This window comes from Carlito syrichta, unplaced genomic scaffold (genome assembly GCF_000164805.1).
Source record: "Carlito syrichta isolate Samal-C Ts95f unplaced genomic scaffold, Tarsius_syrichta-2.0.1 Scaffold314220, whole genome shotgun sequence".
NCBI lineage: Eukaryota > Metazoa > Chordata > Mammalia > Primates > Tarsiidae > Carlito > Carlito syrichta.
This window is the reverse complement of record NW_007258316.1, coordinates 396,133-417,677: the sequence shown is the minus strand read 5'-3', so window position 1 is coordinate 417,677 and position 21,545 is coordinate 396,133. Positions and strand designations below refer to the sequence as shown.

The following is a 21,545-nucleotide window of genomic DNA, read 5'->3' as shown; positions in this document are numbered from 1 at the left end:
AAAAAAAAAAAAAAAAAAAAGTTAAACGTAGAAAAAAGCACATAGAATAAGCATATACATAAAGAAAATATTTTTGCATAGCTGAGCAAGGTATTTGTGTCTTAAGGTAAATGTTGTTACAAGAGTCAAAAAGTTCAAAAATTAGGCTGGGTGCAGTGGCTCACACCATAATCCCAGCACTCTGTGAGGCTGAAGTGAGAGGATTGCCTGAGCCCACAGGTTCAAGACCAGCCTGGGGAACTCGGTGAGACCTCATCTCTACAATAAATCAAAAAATTAGGCAGGCATGTTGGCACATGCCGATAGTTCCAGCTACTTGGAAGACTGAGGTGGAAGGATCACCTGAGTTCAGCAGGTCAAGGTTGCGGTGGCCCTAAGTGTGCCACTGCGCTCCAACTGGAGAGACAGAATGAGACTTCGACTCAAAAAAAAAATGTTCAACAATTATCTTAAAGTTTATAAAGTAAAAAAGTTACAATAAGCTAACGTTAATTTATTATTGAAGAAAGAATTATTGAAATAAATTTAATGTAGTGTGTTTATAGTCTACAGTCGTGTCCAGTAACGTCCCAGGCCTTCACATTCACTCACCACTCACTGACTCCCCAAGAGCAACTTCTAGTCCTTCAAACTCCATTCATGGTAAGTGTCCTATAAAGATGTGCCATTTAAAAATCTTTCATACTGTATTTTTCCTGTACTTTTGCTATGCTTAGGTACCTATGCTTAGGTACTTCCTACGTGTGTGTGTCTGCGTGCATACATATGTATACACACACACGCGCGCACACACACACAAGGATTTGTATATGTTGCCTATAGTATTCAATACAAAAATGTGCTGTACATGTTTGTAGCTCAGGAAGCAATAGGCCACTCCATATACCTAGGTATGTAGGAGGCTATGCCATCTAGGTTTGTGTAAGTACCCTCTAAGATGTTTGCACAACAAAATCGCCTAAGGACATGCTTCTTAGAACTTTATCCCTGCCTTTAAGCAAAGCATGATAGGACTTAATTGCTCTCAAAAATGATTCTGAGGCAGATGCTAGGAGAAAACAAACAGGTCAGGCCAATAGATTATAGTGTGAAGCTGTAATCCCAGTACTTTGGGAGGCTGAAAAAGGATTGATTGAGCCCAGGAGCGCAAAACTAGCCTGGGCAACATAGTGAGACCTCGTCTCTATAAAAATTCAAAATATGAGCTGGGCTTGATGGCATGTGCCTGTAGTCCCGGCTCCTTATGAGGTTGAGGCAGAAGGATCTCTTGAGCCCAGGAGTTCGAGGCTTTGGTGAGCTGTGATTGTGTCACTGCACTCCAGCCCGGGTGACAGAGGGAGATCCTGACTCAATAAAAAAACAAAGAACAGACAGGTTTCTTTCCTACTCCCACACATTCACTCAACACACGTGATTGACCTCGATTCACCAAAATGTGTGAGAATTTTTCCCCCGCTGACCAGCCAAGCAATTTTCTGGTGGACATCAGCTGGTGTCCTCTAAGTCAATTAAATCCTGACACTATCTACCTGGAGCTAGCTTCAGCTTTTACAGGTTGAGGGCTCAGTCCCACAAGACTTCACCCCCCTCAGATGCTAGTCACAAATACTAGGTTGTCACCTGTAGTTCTGACTGATTGGCTATATATTGGGAGTTCCCTTAACTCCCTCCTTAAGTTCAATTAATTTGCTAGAGTGACTCACAGAACTCAGGGAAATACTTTACTCATGCTTGCTTATTTATTATAAGAAAAAATTGCAGGCCAGGCTTGGTGGCTCAGCCTCTAATCCCAGCACTTTGGGAGGCCAAGGCAAGTGGATTTCCTGAGCCTGTGGGTTCGAGACCAGCCTGGGCAACTTGCCAAAACCTCGTATCTACAATAAATAAAAAATTAACTGGGTGCGATAGCGCGCACCTATAGTTCCAGCTACTTGGAAGGCTGAGGTGGAAGGATCATTGGATCCTAGCAGGTCAACACTGGAGTGGCCATGAGCATGCCACTGCACTCTAGCCTGGGTGATGGAGTGAGACTCCAACTCAAAAAAAATTGCAAAGGATACAGATGAAGAGGCACATAGGATGGGGCATAGGGGAAGGGCTCAGAGTTTTCATGCCCTCCCTCCAAGAACCTTCCTGTGTTCAGCTACTTGAAAGCTCTCTGAACTCAGTCCTTTTTGAATTTTTTTTTTTTTTTTTTAAGTTAGAGTCTTACTCTGTGGTCCAGGCTTGGGTGCAGTGGCACACTCACGGGCCACCGTAGTCTCAACTTGCTGGGCTCAAGCGATCCTTCCACCTCAGCCTTCTAAGTAGCTGGAACTGCAGGCACACGCTACCATGACTGGCTAATTTTTTTATTTAATGTAGAGACGAGGGCTCACCAAGTTGTCTAGGCTGGTCTTGAACCCCTGGACTCAGGCAATCCTCTTGCCTCGGCCTCCCAAAATTCTGGGATTACAGGCTTGAGCCACTGCACCTGTCCCTTTTCAATTTTTATGGAAGCTTCATTTCTTAGGCATCAGTGATTACAACATTGGCCACTGGTGAGCAACTCAACCTTAAGCCTCTCTCATCTCCATGGAGACTGGGGAATGGAGCTGAAAGTCCTGACTGGAATCATGCTTTGGTCTTTCTGGTAACCCGCCCCCAATCAACTATTTAGGGGCCCCCAATCATCTCATAGCATACAAAAGACACTCATAACTCTAGAGATTCCAAGGGTTTTAGAAGCTTGTGTGGCCAGGAATGAGGGATAGAGAACAAATATATATTTCTTAGTATAACACAATGTCACTGATGCCTTTGACAAATCCTTGGAATCCTCTTAGAGTATAGATTAGCTATGGCGACCATAATTTTGCCAAAAATAGTGACACAGGATCAGACACTGGTAACACAATTGAAATCAGGTCTGCTCTGGAAATCCCAGGTTTTTAGGTTGGCCTTGAGGTAGAACTAGTGTGGTTTATTTGCAGAGTTAAGCACCCAAAATGAGTGAACTCTGGGATTTCTCTGCCCAGCAGACAACCTATCACACTGAACCTCAGACCAATGCTTTCCCCTAGAGGCATAACATGGCATTCTAGAGCAGGGGTATTCTAACCTTTTGGTTTCCCTGGGCCACATAGAGTAAAGAGGAATTGTGCCGGGCTGCACATAAATTATATAATATTGTTAGTGTATATACATAATAAGACTTTAAAAGAAAATATTTTGTATTATAAAGTTTAAAAAAATGAGAACAGCCAGGTGTGGTGGCTCAAGCCTGTAATCCCAGCACTTTGGGAGATAAGAGGATTGCCTGTGCTAAAGGGTTCGAAACCAAACTGAGCAACATGGCGAGACCTCGTCTCTACAATAAAACAAAAAAATTAGCCGGGCGTGGTGGCACATGCCTGTGGTTCCAGCTACTTGGAAGGCTGAGGCAGAAGGATCACCTGAGCCCAGCAGGTTAAGGCTGTGGTGGCCATGAGCGTGCCATCGCATTCCAGCCTAGGTGGCAGAGTGAGACTCTGACTAAAAAAAAAAAAAAGAGAGAGAGAGAAAACAATAGAAAGCTAGTGGGAAATTTGGCCTTGTTTTGTAAACCATTAATGTCTAGTTCCATGGAAGTGGCCACAATTCTTAGTGAGTTCTTAAGGTGCTCGTCAGAAATGGTTGTTTGAATGTTGTTCTTCATGTGCTTCATAATTGAAAACAGCTGCTCACAAATGTATGTGCTGCCAGAAAGTGATTTCATGAATAAGGTGTGATTGTGAACTTAAAAATGGAACTACACACGGGGTCACAAAGAAAATAAATGCTAAAAACATGTGATGTTGAAAGGTTTTGTGGGGCCGCATTACTGGTTGTCCTGGGCTGCATGTGGCCCATGGGCTGTAAATTGGACATACCTGTTCTTGTGCATTGCCTGACATCTCAGGCCTCAGAGCCAAGAAGACTTTGCAGGAGATACTGGAGGCCCTGTCTCTAAAGAATAGACTCCCTGACCAGACCCTGAAGTTCCCTTGGAATGTTGGATTCAAACATTACTAGATTCTTGATCTAATGTTTCCCTATGATTAGCATACATAATAGCATTCATTTAATTCATTATTGTTACAGGTGACTGTAAGTAAGAGAAATCAACTCCAGGCAGCTTGAGAGAAGGGAATTTGTCATGTGGACACAGCAGCACCTCATGGGGGCCAAGTTGGGGAAGCAGCTGGGTCCTAGGCAGGGCCAGGACTGGGCGTGGAAAGTTGTTGAGAACCCTGGAGGGGTCTGGTGTCATCACCGTGTTCTTCTCAGGCCTGTCCTGCCCTCTTATTTCTCAGCAGTTGGATTTCTCTTCTTCACAGTCACAGCAGTGGCCCTGGAGCCCTCAGATTTCCATGGTGTTCGTTCAGATATTCAGAAGAAAGTGGATCCTCTTTCTTGGCCCCACCCCATGCTCCATGGGAAGTGTCTGCTGGGCTGCAGGGGGCTGACTTCTGAATCTGGGTCAAGGCAGGACTTTGTGGCACATGCCTGACTATTGTAGGACCACGAATTCATTGGTGGTGGGAGGGGGAATAGCCAAAGAGAAGCTGGTCCTCTGAGTTTAGCTTTGGCAGATGCTGCTTGGAGCAGCCAAGGGTAGGAAATGGGCCCAGACAAGGAGGTCTACCGGGGTCCTGTGGGTGTTTGCAGTTTGGTCACAGTCTCCTTGGATCTGTGGGGACTGTTGTTATTTTCTACTCAGGGTGCTTGCCACCTTTTATTTGAGAAACTACTCTTTCCTAACTCATTCCATGTGCATCAGTTAATCACATTATGCCTCTCTCCCCTGGCCACAGGAGTCAGGTTACATGGGCAGGTGAACCAGGCCTTTACAAGTGACTCACTTCCTGACCATGATGATTGCTGCAGGAATGAGCTCGTGGACCGAGCTAGGCCAATTTGAGTAGACTTGGGAACTTTTCTACCCCAGGATAAATGGGAAAGGCTGACTCTTTGAACTGGTTTTGCCAAGCTGAGAGGAGATGATTTGGGTTTATTAGCATGTATCTCCCCTACCACAAGGTGAAGTCTCCGTGAAGAATGAAGCCAGAACTGTCAGGCCAAGCTGGAGATGGGAGAATCCTTGACAGTCAACCTATTCAAACTCCAGGGCTCGCACAGGGCACTGGGCTCTGGTCCTGTCCTTCTGCCTCTCTGACTCTGGCATGGGCAGGGTGGGGGTGGCCAGAGCTGCTTCCAGCCTCCAGTAGCCAGGCTTGGTGCTTCCCCCTATATGTTGCCACATTTTCTTTCACACTCCTTGGTACATCCTTATGTCTACGTCTCCAGGCTCCTCATGTTACTGAAATGCAATACAGAAAGCCAATCACTGAGATGATGAGTATTGCCAGGGAAGGAGGCTTTTATTTGGGTTACATCAGCCAGAGAAATGGGAGTCAAAATTCAAATCCATCTTTACCAACTGACTAAAAATTGGAGGTGTAATAGCAGAGAAGAAATGTAGCAGTGTTGGGGGAAAATGAGAATTAGGGAGGGGTAAGAAAATCATGACTGATGAGAGGTCTGGCATTTCATTGTCTAGATGTGGTGATCTGGTGAGTTTCAGTTCCTTGATACCATCTGGGAGGACTGAGGGTCTATTTCCTGAGAAAGGAACTCAGACAAGACAAATGTAAATGTCATGTTAAGATCGGGGAGGTCAATTTCTACATTTATTAAAAAAACCATAACCATTCATGGGGAAGTTGGACTGGTTTCACTCTTACTCACCATGTTCCCAACATCCCCATGGCCTCTAACTCCCATCACATCCCTCTTCCATGCTCCCTCCCTTTTCATAGCCTCGAAGAACCTCTGCCACCTCTAACCCCCAGGATGCACCCTTCCTTCCACACTCCATCACTCGGGGGAGCTTTGTGTCCACCCCCTACAATGACACTCCCCCTTCAAGATGGTGCTCCTCCTTGTCTACTTCTTACCTTCCCAACCCCAGCGGCCAGGGCTCTGAGGGCTCTCCAGCGCCCTCTGCAGGAGCTCGTGGCTGGCCTCCCACCTCTGGCCTCCCAACTCCTGGGACTGAGCAACTCTCCAGTACTCTCCTAGCTAACACCCTTCAGGGGCTTCCTGTGCCCTTAGAAACAACTCAAACCCATCAGCCAAATACTTAGTTGCTTTCACTGTTAAATTCTCCTTCCCCAGACTGTAGCCTCCAGAGCTAAGTGCCTCTGGTTTTCTCCGCTAGATTTCGGTCAACGAGCACAATGCCTGGCATAGGGTGAATGAGTAAATGCACAACGAATCTTCGTTTACCTTTTCTGCCTTACTCTACTGCATTTAGTTCCCAGCAGTAGTTTGCAGTTTGTGATGACAGACCTTTGTTCCCGAGAACCTCTCAGCCCAGCAAACTATGACTCCTCTTTTACCTCCATTTAATTCCTACTTTCCTCCTACACAGAACAAGCATTCTTTCTCCATCTAAATGTTCTCAAATTTCCCCAGCTCTAAACTGTAATTTATTAGTTGAATTGAATCCCAGGTTGAAGGACCATAGAGGGCAGGAGTACTCTGAGCCCTGCTTCCTGGATCACATTAAATATAGGACCTGGGGACAATCTTCCCCAACCCTCTTGCCCTGATAAAGTCACATGAGTTCCCTTGGCATGAAGATGAAAGCACTCAGTACCATATCAGAGCATTAGAGGACTAAACGCCACACTCACTACCGTGGCAGAACCGGCCTGCCTTACTCTCTGCACCTCCCGGTAACATTGCCCCTGAGGAAGATACATAAGGCCCCACAGGTGCTACTTACAGCCAGCAAGTACCCAGGCCTTTACACCATGCCTCTCTGCTCCCTTCCCCTAAGGTTAGAAATCGTTGCACCAGGCCCAGTTACAGTTTGTACTCTCAGAAGCACCAATTCCTGGGAGATGACTAGGAAGTGACTGCAACATTTCAAAGTCCAGAATCTGCATGGTAAACACTCTGTTGGGGTGGCTAGATACGCTTTGGCTGGGCTGACAGAGAGCCAACCAGTGCAAACATGTGGCGATCTGGAATAAAGCGATGAAGTAAAGTCATGCTCATAGTGACGACATGACAACCAAATCTTATTAACATTATCCTGATATAATTTGTTCTTGGTAAACATGTTTTTGAAAAGACCAACTAAATTTATATAAAGAGACCAGGTGCAATGGCTCACGCCTATAATCCCAGCAATTTGGGAAGCTGAAGTGAGAGGGTTACCTGAGCCCATGGGTTCGACACCAGCCTGGGCAACTTGGCGAGACCTCATCTCTACAATAAATCAAAAAATTAGCTGGGTGTGGTGGTGCATGCCTGTAGTTCCAGCTCCTTGGAAGGCTGAGACAGAAGGATTGTCTGAGCCCAGCGGGTCAAGGCTGTGGTGGACGTGAGAGTGCCACTGCCCTCCAGCCTGGGTGACAGAGTGAGACTCCAACTCAAAAAATAAATAAATAAAATAAAGTCATATAAAGAAAACAGCATATTAGATCAATGTATTTTCTTTTTTCCTCTTTTTAAATTATTTTTATTTTAAATATGGAGTACAATTCAGGGTTAGGTACATAAGGGGTCATCGTACAGGTAAAGTGTGGGCACCCTTATTGATGTTATGTGCCTCTCCCCTCCCCTGGCAGTATCCCACTACTGCCAATCCCCTTCTTATAGTATTATGGCAAATGTTCAGGGTCCACTAATGAGTGAGTACATGTAGTACTCAAATCTTTGTTTCTGTGATAGATCACTGTGTATTAGATCAATGTATTTTCAAAGTTTATTTGAATGACTATTTACAACATTTTTATTTCTGCAGATAGGTGCGTTTCTTTTTTTCATAAAAGGAAAGCAGAGCCGGGTTCGGTGGCTCAGCCTGTAATCCCGCACCTTTGGGAGGCTGAGGTGAGTGGATTGCCTGAGCCCGCGGGTTTGACACCCCCCTGGGCAGCGAGACCTCATCTCTACAATAAATCAAAAAATCAGCCGGGCGTGGTAGCGCATGCCTGTAATTCCGGCTACTTGGAAGGCTGAGGCGGAAGGATCGCCGGGGCCCAGCAGGTCGAGGCTGCGGTGGCCGGGAGCGGCCACTGCACTCCAGTCTGGGCGACCGAGTGAGACTCCAACTCAAAAAAAAAAAGGATAGCAGGAGAAAGGATTATATAAAACTATGCTTCCTAGGCAAAATGGTGGGGCAAAACCACCGTGCAGTGTTTAAAGAATAGCCATGAAGCACAAGGACAGGAACAACAGACACTGGGCCCTGTTAAAGAAGGGAGGGTAGGAGGGAGAGACAAGGGATACAAAATCACCTATTGGATACCAGGCTTACTACTGGGAGAGGGGGAAGGCTTCTCAGTAGCCCAAACCTCGCCTTCACGCAATATACTTTCTTAAGTAACAAATCCTTACAGGTACCCCATGATTCTAAAATTAAAAAAATATATATGATCATGAAGCTCGTGATTGCCCTGGTGTGCTTAGAATGTAAAAGATTTGGATTTCAAAATCAGAAAATAATGACATAGAAATAACATATGCTGCATGGAGCTTTGATATAAAATAAGCTCATCTTTAGAGACATTTGGAATAATAACCTGGCTGCCATGCAGAGAGGACTGACTGGGCTAATAACTCCCATGGAGCACTGGGAAAGGATTTACAGATAAATCCTCTCACAGGTGGGAAACAATAGTGTGAGATCTGTTTGGTATAGCAAAGGGATTCAGGGATATGCGTTGCCTTCTCCTGGCAGAGTGACCTCAGTGCTTTGCATCCTCTCGTGTCAATGAAGCAGGAAGCTCTCAGCCAACATGTGTCCGCTTTTCAGTTTCTTCTGGATTGTTCCTCAGCCTCAGTTTTGTTTCCAGCCTCTGCTTCCATTCTTCTCTGAGCCTGAAAATAGAAACACAACACAAACAGATGGAGCATCCGTCTCCATGGTTGTTGGTTCAGGGAAGCTTCCTTCTTTTTTTTTTTTTGCCCCCTTGAACTTGTGTGTTTGTGTTCAGGTTTTAAAAGGCACACAGAGGACTTGCAGATTTTTATATACATACATATATATGTATAATATTTATAATTTAGTTATGTATATTTATTTTTACAATTGAGATTAACAGACTCTCATTTCTGCTAAAAGTATTCTACTCTTTTTTTTTAGTCGGAGTCTCACTCTGTCACCCAGGCTAGAGTGCAGTGGCACACTCACAGCCACTGCAGCCTTGACCACTGGGCTCAGGTGATCCTTCTGCCTCAAACTTTCAAGTAGCTGGAACCCCAGGTATGTGCCACCACACCTGGCAAATTTTTTGCCTATTGTAGAGACGACGTCTTGCCAAGTTGCTCAGGCTGGTCTCGAAATCCTGAACTCAGACAATCCTCTTGCCTCTACCTCCCAAAGTGCTGGGATTACAGGCATGAGCTACCGCGCCCAGCTAGTATCCTAATCTTAGTCCTCTGAATTTTCCTTTGAAAGTACAGCATCTCTAAGGTCAGGGGGTAATAAACCTGCCAATCTAGAATTCTTTACACAGCAAAGCTATCTTCTGAAAAAAGAGGTAAAATAAAGATGTTTGTAGACATACAAAAACTGGAAGACATTAATGATGTATTATGGAGTTTATAACATATGAGGAAATAAAGTTTTACTTTGCAAAATAACTCCCATGGAGCACTGGGAAAGGATTTACAGATAAATCCTCTCACAGGTGGGAAACAATAGTGTGATAAATCCTCTCACAGGTGGGAAACAAAGCCAAGAGTGAAGAAATGGAAATATACCATTGTAAGGGTCTTATACTACACAGGAAATGATAAAACATCACCTGATGGTAGATTGTGATAAGTTAAGGACATATGCTATAAATCCTAAAGCAACCACTAAAATAACAGAGTTATAGTTACAAAGCCAACAGAAGAGATTAAATGACATCACAAAAAAATACTCAGCAGATCCAAAAGAAGGCAGAGAAAGAGTGAAAGGAAATAAAGAACAGATGAGAGAAATAGGAGACAATAGTAAGATGGTAGATTTAAAATAAATCATGCTATTTAGTATTCATGGTATAAACAACGCAGTTAAAATGCAAAAGATTGTCAAATTGGATTAAAATAAACAGTACCAAAATATATGCTGCTTATAAGAAACCCCTTTAAATATGAAGACACAAATAGTAAAAACTAAGAGGATGAAAAGATATTTCATGTTAACCCTAGTTGGAGTGGTTATATTAATAACAGACAAAGTATATTTCATAGCAACAAATATTACTGCTGGGCGTGGCAACTCATGCCTGTAATACCAGCACTTTGGGAGGTGGAGGAGAGAGGATTGCCTGAGTCCAGGAGTTTGAGACCAGCCTGGGCAACTTGGCGAGACCTCATCTCTACAATAAATAAATTTTAAAAATTAGCTGGGCATGGTGGCACATGCCTGTGGTTCCAGCTACTTAGAAGACTGAGGTGGAAGGATCACCTGAGCCCAGCAGGCTGAGGCTGTGGTGGCCATGAGTGTGCCACTGCACTCCAACCTGGGCAGCAGAGTGAGATTATGACTGAAAAAATATATAAATAATCAAAGAAAATGAGGGTAATTTTGTAATAAAGGAGTCAAGTTTTCAAGAGGATGTAACAATCTTAAGCATTTATGTACCTAATAACAGAACTTCAAAATACATGAAACAAAATGTATAAGAACTGTAAGGAGAAATAGACAAATCTGCAATTACAGTTAGTGATTTCAATACCCATCTTTCAACAATTAATAACACAAGTATACAAGAAATCAATAAGTATGTAAAACACTTGAACAACACTATCAACCAACTTGAAATAATTGACATTTATAGAGCATTGTCCTCCAACAACAACAGAAAGCACATTCTTTTCAAATATACACGGAACACTTTCCAAGATAGAAAATATTCTCGGCTATAAAGCAAGCCTCGATAAATTTAAAAGGATTCAAGTTTATACAAAGTATGTTCTCTGACCACAATAACAGGATTAGTATCAAAAGCAGAAAGTTATCTGGAAGATCCCCTAAATATTTCAAAACTAAATAACATAATTCTAAACAATCCATAAACCAAAGAAACAATCATAAATGGAAATTTTTTAAAGGATTATAAGTCAAAAATATAAAATAGGGATAAATCTAACAAAAGATATTCAATATATGACCTATATACTGAAAACTGTAAGCCATTGCTGGGAGAAATTAAAGAAGACCTAAATAAAGGGAGATATATGAGGAGGACCCAAAAAAACCTGGAATTATCTTTTTTTTGAAAGCAGGATTTATTAAGAAGACAGAAAAGCTTCCACAGTGGGAGGAGACCTGAAGGGGTTGCCCTGGAATTATCTTTTAGAGGGCAGGCTCCTCATAGTACAGGCTTCCCCTGCTAGGAAAGTGTTCCAGGAACCCATCCGCATCAGTGTACCAGCTAGTGTTGCTGTAAGAGGCTGTACTCAGTTTCAGTGGATTTTTTTTTTTTTGGAGATTCTTTCAACACATTTGCCCAATTCATGATGGGTGATTTACAAGCATGCCCACCCACACTGAGATGAGTGTTCAGCAGTTTTTTACCAAAAAAAAAAAACAGCATAACTTCCATTCCCCACCCTCCCTATTCACCAGATCTCACCTCAAGTGTCTTTTTTTCTGTTTCCTTGAATGCAAAGATTTCTTAAAGGAAACATTTTGCTGATGTGGAAGAGGTGAAACAAAAAACAGCAGAGGCACTAAAAGGCATCAAAATTGACAAGTTCAAAAACTGTTTAAACATGTAAGAATAAATACACAATTTTTTACAAATAGATTCCAGGGTTTTTTTTCTCCCCCCTTGTATATTGTGCTCATATATCAGAAACTCTAAATATTGTTGGAATGTCAATTCTCCCCATATTGATTCACGGATTCAATTCCATTCAAATCAAACCCAGCAAGCTTTAAAAAATAATAGATATTGACAAGTTCATTTCAAAATTCATGTGGTAATGCAAAAGACCTAGAATAACAAAAACAGTTTTGAAAAAGATGTGAAACAATACTTGACTTCAAGAATTATTATAAACCTAAGTAATCAAAACAGCATGACATTGATGCCAATGGACAGATATATCAATGGAACAGAATAGAGAATACAAAAACAGACCTATGCATATATGAATAATTAATTTTCAAAAACAGTGCAAAGGGAATACAGTGGAGAAAAGATTTTCAGCAAATGGTGGTGAAATCACTGGACATGCAAAATGTGAACTTCTCCATACCCCTGTTGTATTAAAAATTAAGTCTGAGTGAATTATTAACCTAAATGTCAAGCTTCCAACCATAAGTCTTCTAGAAATAAAATACAGAAGATAATCTTTGTGACCTTGGGATAGGCAAAGTTTTCTTAGATTTACAATACCATTACGACACCAAAAACAAAATCTATAAAAGTAAATTTTGGGGGGATAAATTAGACTTGAATGAAAGTGGAAACTTCTCTGCAAAATAATAAACCCAAAGAAGGTAAACAGAAGACAATGACGAAGAGAAGAATCTAGTGAAATTGTTTATATTTCATTAAGATATAAAGATCAATTCAAAAAGTGAGAAAACAATAAATAGAAATACAGAAAAAGAAATAAAACACTCTAAGTTACTAAGATGGAAGAAACAGGCCAATTATAACAAATGTAGAAGAACTAAACTCACCACTGAACGACTAAAATATGTGAGATCGGAAAACATCCACTCCAACTATGTGCTGTTTAAAAAAGACACCCCTAAATTATAGGGAGAGATAAATTGAAAATAATAAGTTGGGCAATATCCTCCGGTCCCTTCCCTTAGTGGGAGCTTTTCTGTCCTCTTAATATATCCTGCTTTCTAAAAATAAAAATAAAATAAAAAGTTGGGGAAAATATATATAAGGCAAATACTAATAAAAGCAAAGTTGGTGTGGTTATACTAATAGCTGATAAAAAGACTGTTAAACAAAAAGCACCATCAGGATAAAGAAAGTCACTGCTTAAAGATAAGAAAGTTTACCTTACCATGAAGATATTACTCTTCTAAACATGAATGTACGTAATAAAATAACCTCTGCCAGGCATGGTGGCTCACGCCTATAATCCCAGTACTTTGGCAACCGAGGCAAGAGGATTGCCTGAGCTCAGGAGTTCAAGACCAGCTTGAGCAACAACCTTGTCTCTACAATAAATAAAAAATTTAGCCATGCGTGATGGTGCATGCCTGTGGTTCCAGCTACTTGGAAGGCTGAGGTGGAAGGGTCAACTGAACCCAGTAGGTCAAGGTTGCAGTGGCCGTGACTGTGCCACTGCACTCCAGCCTGTGCAATAGAGTGCGATTCCGACTCAAAAATAAAATAAAATAAAATAACCTCAAAATATATACAGGGAAAAAAAGAATGAAACTACTTGAACTATGAGTAGGTGATGAAGAGAAAGGAAAATTGTATTATTTGTTTTCCAGGATGACATTTTAAAAATATCTTTGTTATAGAAGATTTCAGCATATAGAAAAGTAGAGCGCTTAGGAATAAAGAAACCTCACCTCCTTGCTTCAGCACTCTTGGCTAATCTTGTTTCCCCCATCTTTCCTTCCCTGCATTTTAAATAAAATAACTATATTCAGTTATTTTGTTCTTATAATATAAGAACTCTTAAAAAGAGCTACCTTGCAGTCATCACACTTAAAATAGTGACCAGAGGTACTTGATATCATCAAATAAATATTAAGTCAGTTCACAATTCCCTGATTGTCTTATAATTTTTAAGTTTGGTTGATTGAATCAGTATCTAAATAAGGCACATACATTCCTATTTGTTGCTATATCTTTTTTTTTTTTTTTTTTTTTTTTTTTTTAAGTCAGAGTCTCATTTATCACCCAGGCTGGAGGGCAGTGGAATGACCATGGCTCACTGTAGCCTCAACCTCCTGGGCTTAGGTGATCCTTCCACCTCAGTCTCGCAAGTAACTGGGACTATAGGCACTACTTATAAACTATATAAAACTATAGTTAACTATATATATATAACTATATAAATATATATATTGTATACTATCTACTATATATTTTTGTAGCGACAAGACCTCTCTATGTTGCCTAGGCTGTTCTCAAACTCATGGGCTCAAGCAATCCTCTCACCTTGGTCTCTCAAAGTGCTAGGATTATAGGCGTGAGCCACCTCGCTGGACCTTTTAAGTTTTAAATTTAAGTTTCATTTAATATGTAAATTCTTCCTCATCTTTCCCCTTCCCTTACTTTTTTTTTTCAAACTAGATTGTTCTGGAGAGCTTGCACAATCTGTATTTTGCTGACTGTATTCCTGTGTGACTTTAACCTATTACTCTGTTTCCTGTATATCCTGCTAGTTGGTGGGTAGAACTAGAGGTTTGATCAGATTAGGCTCTTTTTTTCTTTTTGTTGACAAGACTCCTTCACAGGTGACATGATGGACTGCCATCCCATCTGTCTGGTTGTATCTCTTTCTCTCTCTATTTTTTTTTTGTGAGTCAGAGTCTCCGTCGTCCAGGCTGGAGTGCAGTGGCATGCTCATGGCCACCACAGCCTCTACCTGCTGGGCTCAGGCAATCCTTCTGCCTCAGCCTTCCAAATAGCTGGAACTACAAGTGTACTACTTCGTCCAGTTAATTTTTGATTTATTGTAGAGATGAGGTCACGCCAAATTGCCCAGGCTAGTCTTGAACCCCTGAGCTCAGGCAATCCTCTCGTTTCGGCCTCCCAAAGTGCTGGGATTACAGGCTTGAGCCACCACACTTGGTCCCAACTCACTTTCATTAGATGTTGCCAAATGTCAACAGCTTATTTCTATCAGTCCTTTGTCATTTGGGACCCTCTAGCAGGAACTGTGGTCTAGGAGGGAAGGAGTCACTGCTAGAAAACAGGACTGAAAACAGGAAGGGTGTGGGGAAGTTCTCTCATCTCCTGTTGGCAGAATCCGGCCTGAAGCCAACGACAAGGTGATCCAAGAAACAGCACGGGAGTAGTTGCTGACGGAGGCAAACTGCTGGGATTGGGGGTCAAAGCAGAGATAATCCAGCCTGGCAGGGAAGCCAGGAATGAGGGAGTGTTGGGTGAGAGCAGGAAGCCAAAAAAGCTCTGTCAAGAGATGGATCCCCTGGTCCCCTTGGAACCAGCCAATCATGCCTTTCTTGAGCACCTATTATATGTTCAGCACTGCAGTAGGAGCTTTGGAGAATACAGAAAAAATAGACAAAAATGGCTATGTCTCCGTTCCACATGTATGGCAAGCTCTTCCCCTGCTTCAGGCTATTTGCATATGCCACTTCTGCCTAGGGTACTCTCCTCCATTCTCCCCCCTTTTTTTTTGAGTTGGAGTCTCACTCTGTCGCCCAGACTGGAGTGCAGTGGCCGCTCCCGGTCACCGCAGCCTCCACCTGCTGGGCTTCGGCGATCCTTCCACCTCAGCCTTCCAAGCAGCTGGAACTACAGGCGCGCGCTACCACGCTCGGCTAATTTTTTTTTATTTATTGTAGAGATGAGGTCTCGCCAAGTTGCCCAGGCAGGTCTCAAACCCGCGGGCTCAGGCAATTCACTCACCTCAGCCTCCCAAAGGCGCGGGATTACAGACTGAGCCACCAAGGCCAGCTCATTCTCCCCCTTTGTCCAACTCTTTGGGGTGTGGGGAATTGTGGTGCTAGATATCTGGGGAGCCAACCTCAGAGTGAGGGCCAGTAACTTCAGCGTGCCACCACGTCTGCACACCAGCTCTACAAGCAGCTGCACCCCAGGGGTCAAGTGACCAACTCTGAAACTGGGACAGCCAAGGGACTGCAGAAAATAATACTCGGACCCTGCAGTGGACAAAAGGGAGATGGAGCATCTGTGTCGGCTTCTGGACCAATTCCAAAGTGGGAAAGTTTGGGCACCTCCCTGTGTGCATCAGTAGCTGAGATGGTATGTCTACTAATGAACGAAAGAGATCAAAGGCGTGCTCCCCTTGTTCACCCTCACAGGGCAGTGAATCTCCAACATCTCTCTTCCTTCTCTTACAGTCTGTTTCTCTAATCAGGAGGACACAGACTTCGTGAGACTTGGTAGCTCACCTCAGAGACCCAAAGGGATGAACCCAGGTAGCCCGGCTGCAGTCTCTGCCTTTTACTGTTCTGAGCTCTCTCTTGCCCTCGCCCACTCTTGCCACTTTCTTTTTGTCTCTTCTCCTTCAAGCCATGTCTTCCTTCGCCATCTGCTACTGCTATATTAGATCCTGGATTACACACATGTGCAGAAGAGGGAGGGGAACTAACATTTCTGAGCCCTGACCTTAGGCCCTTGCATCATGCTGGGTGCTGGAGGTGAATTTTCCTAGTCAAGCCTCCCAGCAACCCAATGACCCAAGACTGTCTTTTCCATCTTGTGAAGGGACAGCATAGAGTGTTGATTAGAGCAGAGACTCTCTGGAGCAAGACTACCCGGGTTTAAATCAAAAGAGGGAATGGAAGATAAATAAGTTAAACTCTTTTGCCATTCCAAGGCTAGAGTTTATTTCCTTGCAGTTTTTTGTTATATGCAGGTAACTCATGCACATATTTTTAATGTTTAACAAACTGCACACTTTGTTTCAAACCTATTTTGTTCACCCCTGAGCTTGTGCCTCTCTAGGAGTTTTGGTTTCTGCATCCTCCTCAAGCCAATTTCACTCCACCTGAGGCCTTTTGTGTGCTCCCCAGGGAACATGAGTTCATCAGTTTTACATTGCTGTAAAGGAATAGCTGGGACTAGGTAACTTATAAAGAAAGAAAATGTGTTTGGCTCACAGTTCTGCAGGGTACTGGCTTCTGCTTGGCTTCTGATAAGGCCTCAGGAAGCTTTTACTCATGGCAGAAGGTCAAGGGGAGTTGGCATGTCACATGGCGAGAGTGGAAGCAAGAGAAAGAGAAGGAGGTGCCAGGATCTTTTAAATAACCAGCTCTCACATGAACTAATAGAGCGGGAATGCACTCTTTACCCTGAGAAAGGCACCAAGTTATTTGTAAGGAATCTGCCCCCGTGACCCAGTCACCTCCCACTAGATCCTATCTCCAATACTGGGGACCGTATTTCAGCATGAGATTTGAAGAAGACAAACATCCAAACTATATCCAAACACAAGCATGATGTGGGACTCTGAGTGGTCTGGGTTAGGGGAAGGAAGATGACAGGAACCTGCAGCCTGTGTGTGAGAGCAGTGAGCTGGCACTGTTTCCATGGTGATGGTGCCTCTAATCTGCCCAGGGGAGTGACTGCGTGCCACTGCTCAGCAGACTCACTGGGCCAGATGAGGACAGACCCAGAGGGGCAGACCCTGGTCAGTACCCTCAGGAACCCGGCAAGGCATCCTGTATCTTTACTCAAAAGAGTTCTGAGAACTGGCCAGTTTCCTTGGCTTGATTGCTTTTCACAGACACGTTTGTGGCTTCCTTGGCATTTAGTGTGGCCCTCATGTACTAGAAAGGTGACATGGTGACAGAAAGGAGAGATTTTGTTTTCAGTTCATAAAGATATAAGAATTATAGAACGTAAGCATGGAAAATTATAATAATTATATTATCTAAGATGCCCATCTGGCATTCTTTTAGGGGAAACCAATTTTGTTTTTATAAAATAAACAAACAAGGCGATAAAGATGTGTCAACGAAGGTTCATTGATGGTCACAAATGTACCACTCTGGTGCAGACGCTGAGAATGGGTGGTTGTGTGTCAGGGACATATGGGAACTTTTGGTATTTTCTGCTGTGCTACTAAAACTGCTCTAGAAAATGTCTATTTTTAAAAGTGAATAAATTTTAAAGAGTACACAAACAAACCACATACTTTCTTAGTGCACTTCTTCCTAGACGATGTTCCTCCGATTCTCGGTAGTAAGTCTGTTTGCCAATTTCTCTTTCCCAGAAACGTTTCAGCTCGTGACAGGTGTTCCCACAGAATACCTCCCGGCGGATGTACTGATTGTTCATCCCCTAAAACAGAAAAGAGTAGCTAAACCCACATAAAACACAACCCCTTGGATTCTGCAGGATACAGGCATCCTTTTGAATCCTGACCGTGCTGTTCACCTGAGGGAGACTCTGGCCACCCCTCTGTGAGTGGGATAGCCATCGTGGCCTACCACTGGCTGCTGGCTTGTTGTCAGGACAGTGAGATGTGAGTGCAGAAGCTCCCCACACAGATGTGGCAGGCTTCCCACAAACAGGCACCTAGCAAATGCCTCCATTCTTCCTTCCACCTCATAGAAGAGTCATTTCTCAACTTATCAGAAGGAAATGTGGGTCAGGACACCTTGGTCCATTTAATTATCAAAACATCAGCACGAGCCAGACTCAGTGGTACATTACAGGTATGAGCCACTGTGTCTGGCCTCAAAACACTAACTTTTTTACATGAAGAAACTGCTCAACTCCCAGACTTCAGTGGATCCAGTGGAAGGGTCAGAGGCAGAGGCTGCAGATGCTTCTGTCTGCTGGTAGGGGATGCCTGTAGGAGAGCGTGGGGAGGTGTGAATCTGGAGAAGCTGGCCTGGCTTACCCCAAAGAGTTCATCCCAAGAAGGACCTTCAGTGGAGAGAGGGAGTCCAAACCTGCATTTTATGAGTTGTCCTGAGGGCTGAGACTGGAGCAGTCAGCGTAGAAGCAGGAGGAGTCACTGGGCTGTTGGAGGAGCCCAGGGAGAAAGATTAGGGTTGGAGGGACAAGACGGAGAATGGGTGGACTCACAGGGTCTCTCCTCAGGAGACTTCAGGTATAACAAGGAGCGAGGTGGGTACAAGCTCATCATAGGCACTGGCACTTGATGTGACAGGTGCTGAAATAGGGGAGACAAGGTGAGTCCCCTGTCTCAGTGAGGGGCTTGGGGTGTTTCCTAGGGGAGGGGACGTGCAGGGTGAGTGGGCAGGAGTAAGCAGGGTACAAGAAGTGGCCTGGACAGGGGCCTATGGTGAGAACCCCGCAGAACCAGAGCCACAGAAGCAGATGAGACTTGTCTGAGGGAGGAATGGGAGGGAGGACTGACCACAAAGGGGCATGGAACCCTTTTTAGTGTAATGGAAATGTTTTGTGTCTTGTTTATAGTGATAATTACGCAACAGTACACAATTGCTAAAACTTATCAAACTCTACATTTAAAAATGGGTGAGTTTTGGGCCGGGCTCGGTGGCTCAGTCTGTAATCCCAGCACTTTGGGAGGCCGAAGCGAGTGGATTGCCTGAGCCTGGGGGTTCGAGACCAGCCCGGGCAACTTGGCGAGACCTCATCTCTACAATAAATCAAAAACTAGCCAGAGAGGTGGTAGCGCGCACCTGTAATTCCGGCTACTTGGAAGGCTGAGGCGGAAGGATCGCCAGAGCCCAGCAGGTCGAGGCTGCGGTGGCCGGGAGCGTGCCACTGCCCTCAGCCTGGGTGACGGAGTGAGACTCAGACTCAAAAAAAAAAAAAAAAAATGGATGAGTTTTGTTATACATAAGTTATGCTTTAATAAAGGTAGGGAAAAGTTTTCTCCATCTTTGAACTACAGATCCATCCAAGTTTCCTGGCTGTAACCTACTGGGAGACTCTTAGCATTTCATCTTAGGGTTTAGCCTACTCCTTCACAGGTAACATGTGGTTCTGTATTTGTGTTTTGGTTTCTTGGAGTCTAAAATGAGGACAACAGCTCCTCCTAGCAGAAGTGTAGTGAGGAGATTATCAATAGTTGGAAAGCCCTTTGGAAACACAGGAGATTGTCCTTGACAAATAAATAGCTCTATTTCTCCGTATCTCGTCAACCAAAACGCCATCCAATCCGGTGTTTGAGAGAATGAGTACTATTGCGTTCTAGACAATCACCACCAACCTGGAAAAACTATAACTTCAATGACAACTATGAATTTTACTTAACAAAGTTAATTAGTTAATACTTAAAGAGAACCACTGCATGAAGTAAGAAGACATCAATTCAATGGAGAAAAATTTGTCGAACTTTTAGTCTGTGAGGTATCTATGCCACACATGGAATCAGCTAATGTTCAGTAAACCAACTAAAACAAAGAAACGTCTGTTCCCTGTGAGTGCTAATGCTGTGCCAACAATTTAGTTTTCTGAGTCTCAGGTTATGCAGAATAATAAGCCCAGATTGAGAAATCTTAGAGTGTTTTCTTTAAAATAAAAAAAAGAGTTTTGGCTTATACAGCCATTCTTAGGACTCTTGGCTATAGGGTCTCATTACACAGTTGCTGACTGTGCATATCACCAATGTACTTCTTGCTTTTTCAACACCACACAAGAGCAATTATTTTGTGATTATTTTTTCACATTTCAAAAAGTATGTTTAATCACTTATAAAATTTTTCTTTATGATCAGGACTTGAAATAGAATGGAAGGGCTCTAGTTCTAGGTAAGACAGAGGAAATACACTCCAACATGTCCCGCCAAAGAATGCAGTTCTGGATAGAATGCATAGTGCAGCTGCTTGAAGACTCTAAAAAGTAAGTAGTAGCAGGTGGATTGGGGAGAGAAAATCATAATTCTTTTTTTTTTTTTGAGTTGGAGTCTCACTCTGTCGCCCAGACTGGAGTGCAGTGGCCGCTCCCGGCCACCGCAGCCTCGACCGGCTGGGCTCTGGCAATCCTTCTGCCTCAACCTTCCAAGTAGCTGGAACTACAGGCGCGCGCTACCATGCCCGGCTAATTTTTTATTTATTGTAGAAATGAGGTCTCGCCAAGTTGCCCAGGTGGGTCTCGAACCCGTGGGCTCAGGCAATTCACTCACCTCAGCTTCCCAAAGCACGGGATTACAGGCTGAGCCACCAAAGCCTGGCTAGAATTCTTTTTTTTTTTCTTGCCAGAAAGCAGCATTTATTCGTGCTGGCACCAGCTCGGTAGATTCGCATCCAAAGGCTGAGCCAGAAAACCAGAATTCTAATTATCATCGAATGGCACCACATTTTCCGTTTTCACTCTGGTGTCCCCAGTATAGACTCAAAGCAACCAGCAACCTGAACTGGGAACATGGACAGAGAGAGCTTCAAGAAGTCCTTTGCTTCTAGGGAGAAAGAGGGCTCTTAATGCTCAGAGAATGGGGGAAATAACTTATTTTTCCAGGAACGCCCAACATGAGGGAGGTGGGGTGGCAGCCACAGAACATAACTGCAACAAGACCTGCAGAATCGTAAAACCCTGAGAGCATAAGAACTTGCTTTCTGATACAAGAGGTTGTGGTCCTAAGAGGGAGGAGGTTTCTTGGCCCAGAGGTGAGTATAGCTGCAGGGCGTGTGTGGCAGAACTAGTTATGTAAAATCCCAGATTTCTGAACAAAGGATTGAAAAAGGGGAGTCCAGAGAATTGTTGAGTACTGGAGATATCATGGAGGTGGGCAGACCTCAGGAAAGGGACTCCTTGGAGGTTGCTCATGAACTCCTGGATGCACACGCCTCCAGCTGTCTTTGTGTGAATCTGCTCCCAAAAAGCATACTGGAGACTTTTAGAACTAAATTAAAGAGTAGACCCCCACTAGTCTCTGGAATGGCTCCTGGGAGGCAC

At 43.6% G+C, this 21,545-nt stretch overlaps 1 protein-coding gene across 1 annotated transcript; it reads right to left on the bottom strand.

The window, feature by feature from the left end:
• Positions 1-8,552: 8,552 nt before the first annotated feature.
• FAM240A (family with sequence similarity 240 member A) lies at positions 8,553-17,990 on the bottom strand. The gene is made up of 2 exons (XM_008071225.1): positions 17,848-17,990; positions 8,553-8,892 (listed from the first exon to the last, which is right to left on the bottom strand). Exons 1-2 carry the CDS (start codon positions 17,988-17,990, stop codon positions 8,802-8,804), a joined length of 234 nt encoding a protein of 77 aa, XP_008069416.1. The 3' UTR covers positions 8,553-8,801.
• Positions 17,991-21,545: the final 3,555 nt, after the last annotated feature.

Coding starts and splice junctions, on each gene's coding strand:
- FAM240A (XM_008071225.1), bottom strand. CDS start 17,990: ATGAACAATCAGTACATCCGCCGGGAGGTATTCTGTGGGAACACCTGT. Junction 8,893..17,847: donor GGAAGAAGTGCACTAAGAAA/GTATGTGGTTTG, acceptor TTCTATTTTCAG/GCTCAGAGAAGAATGGAAGC.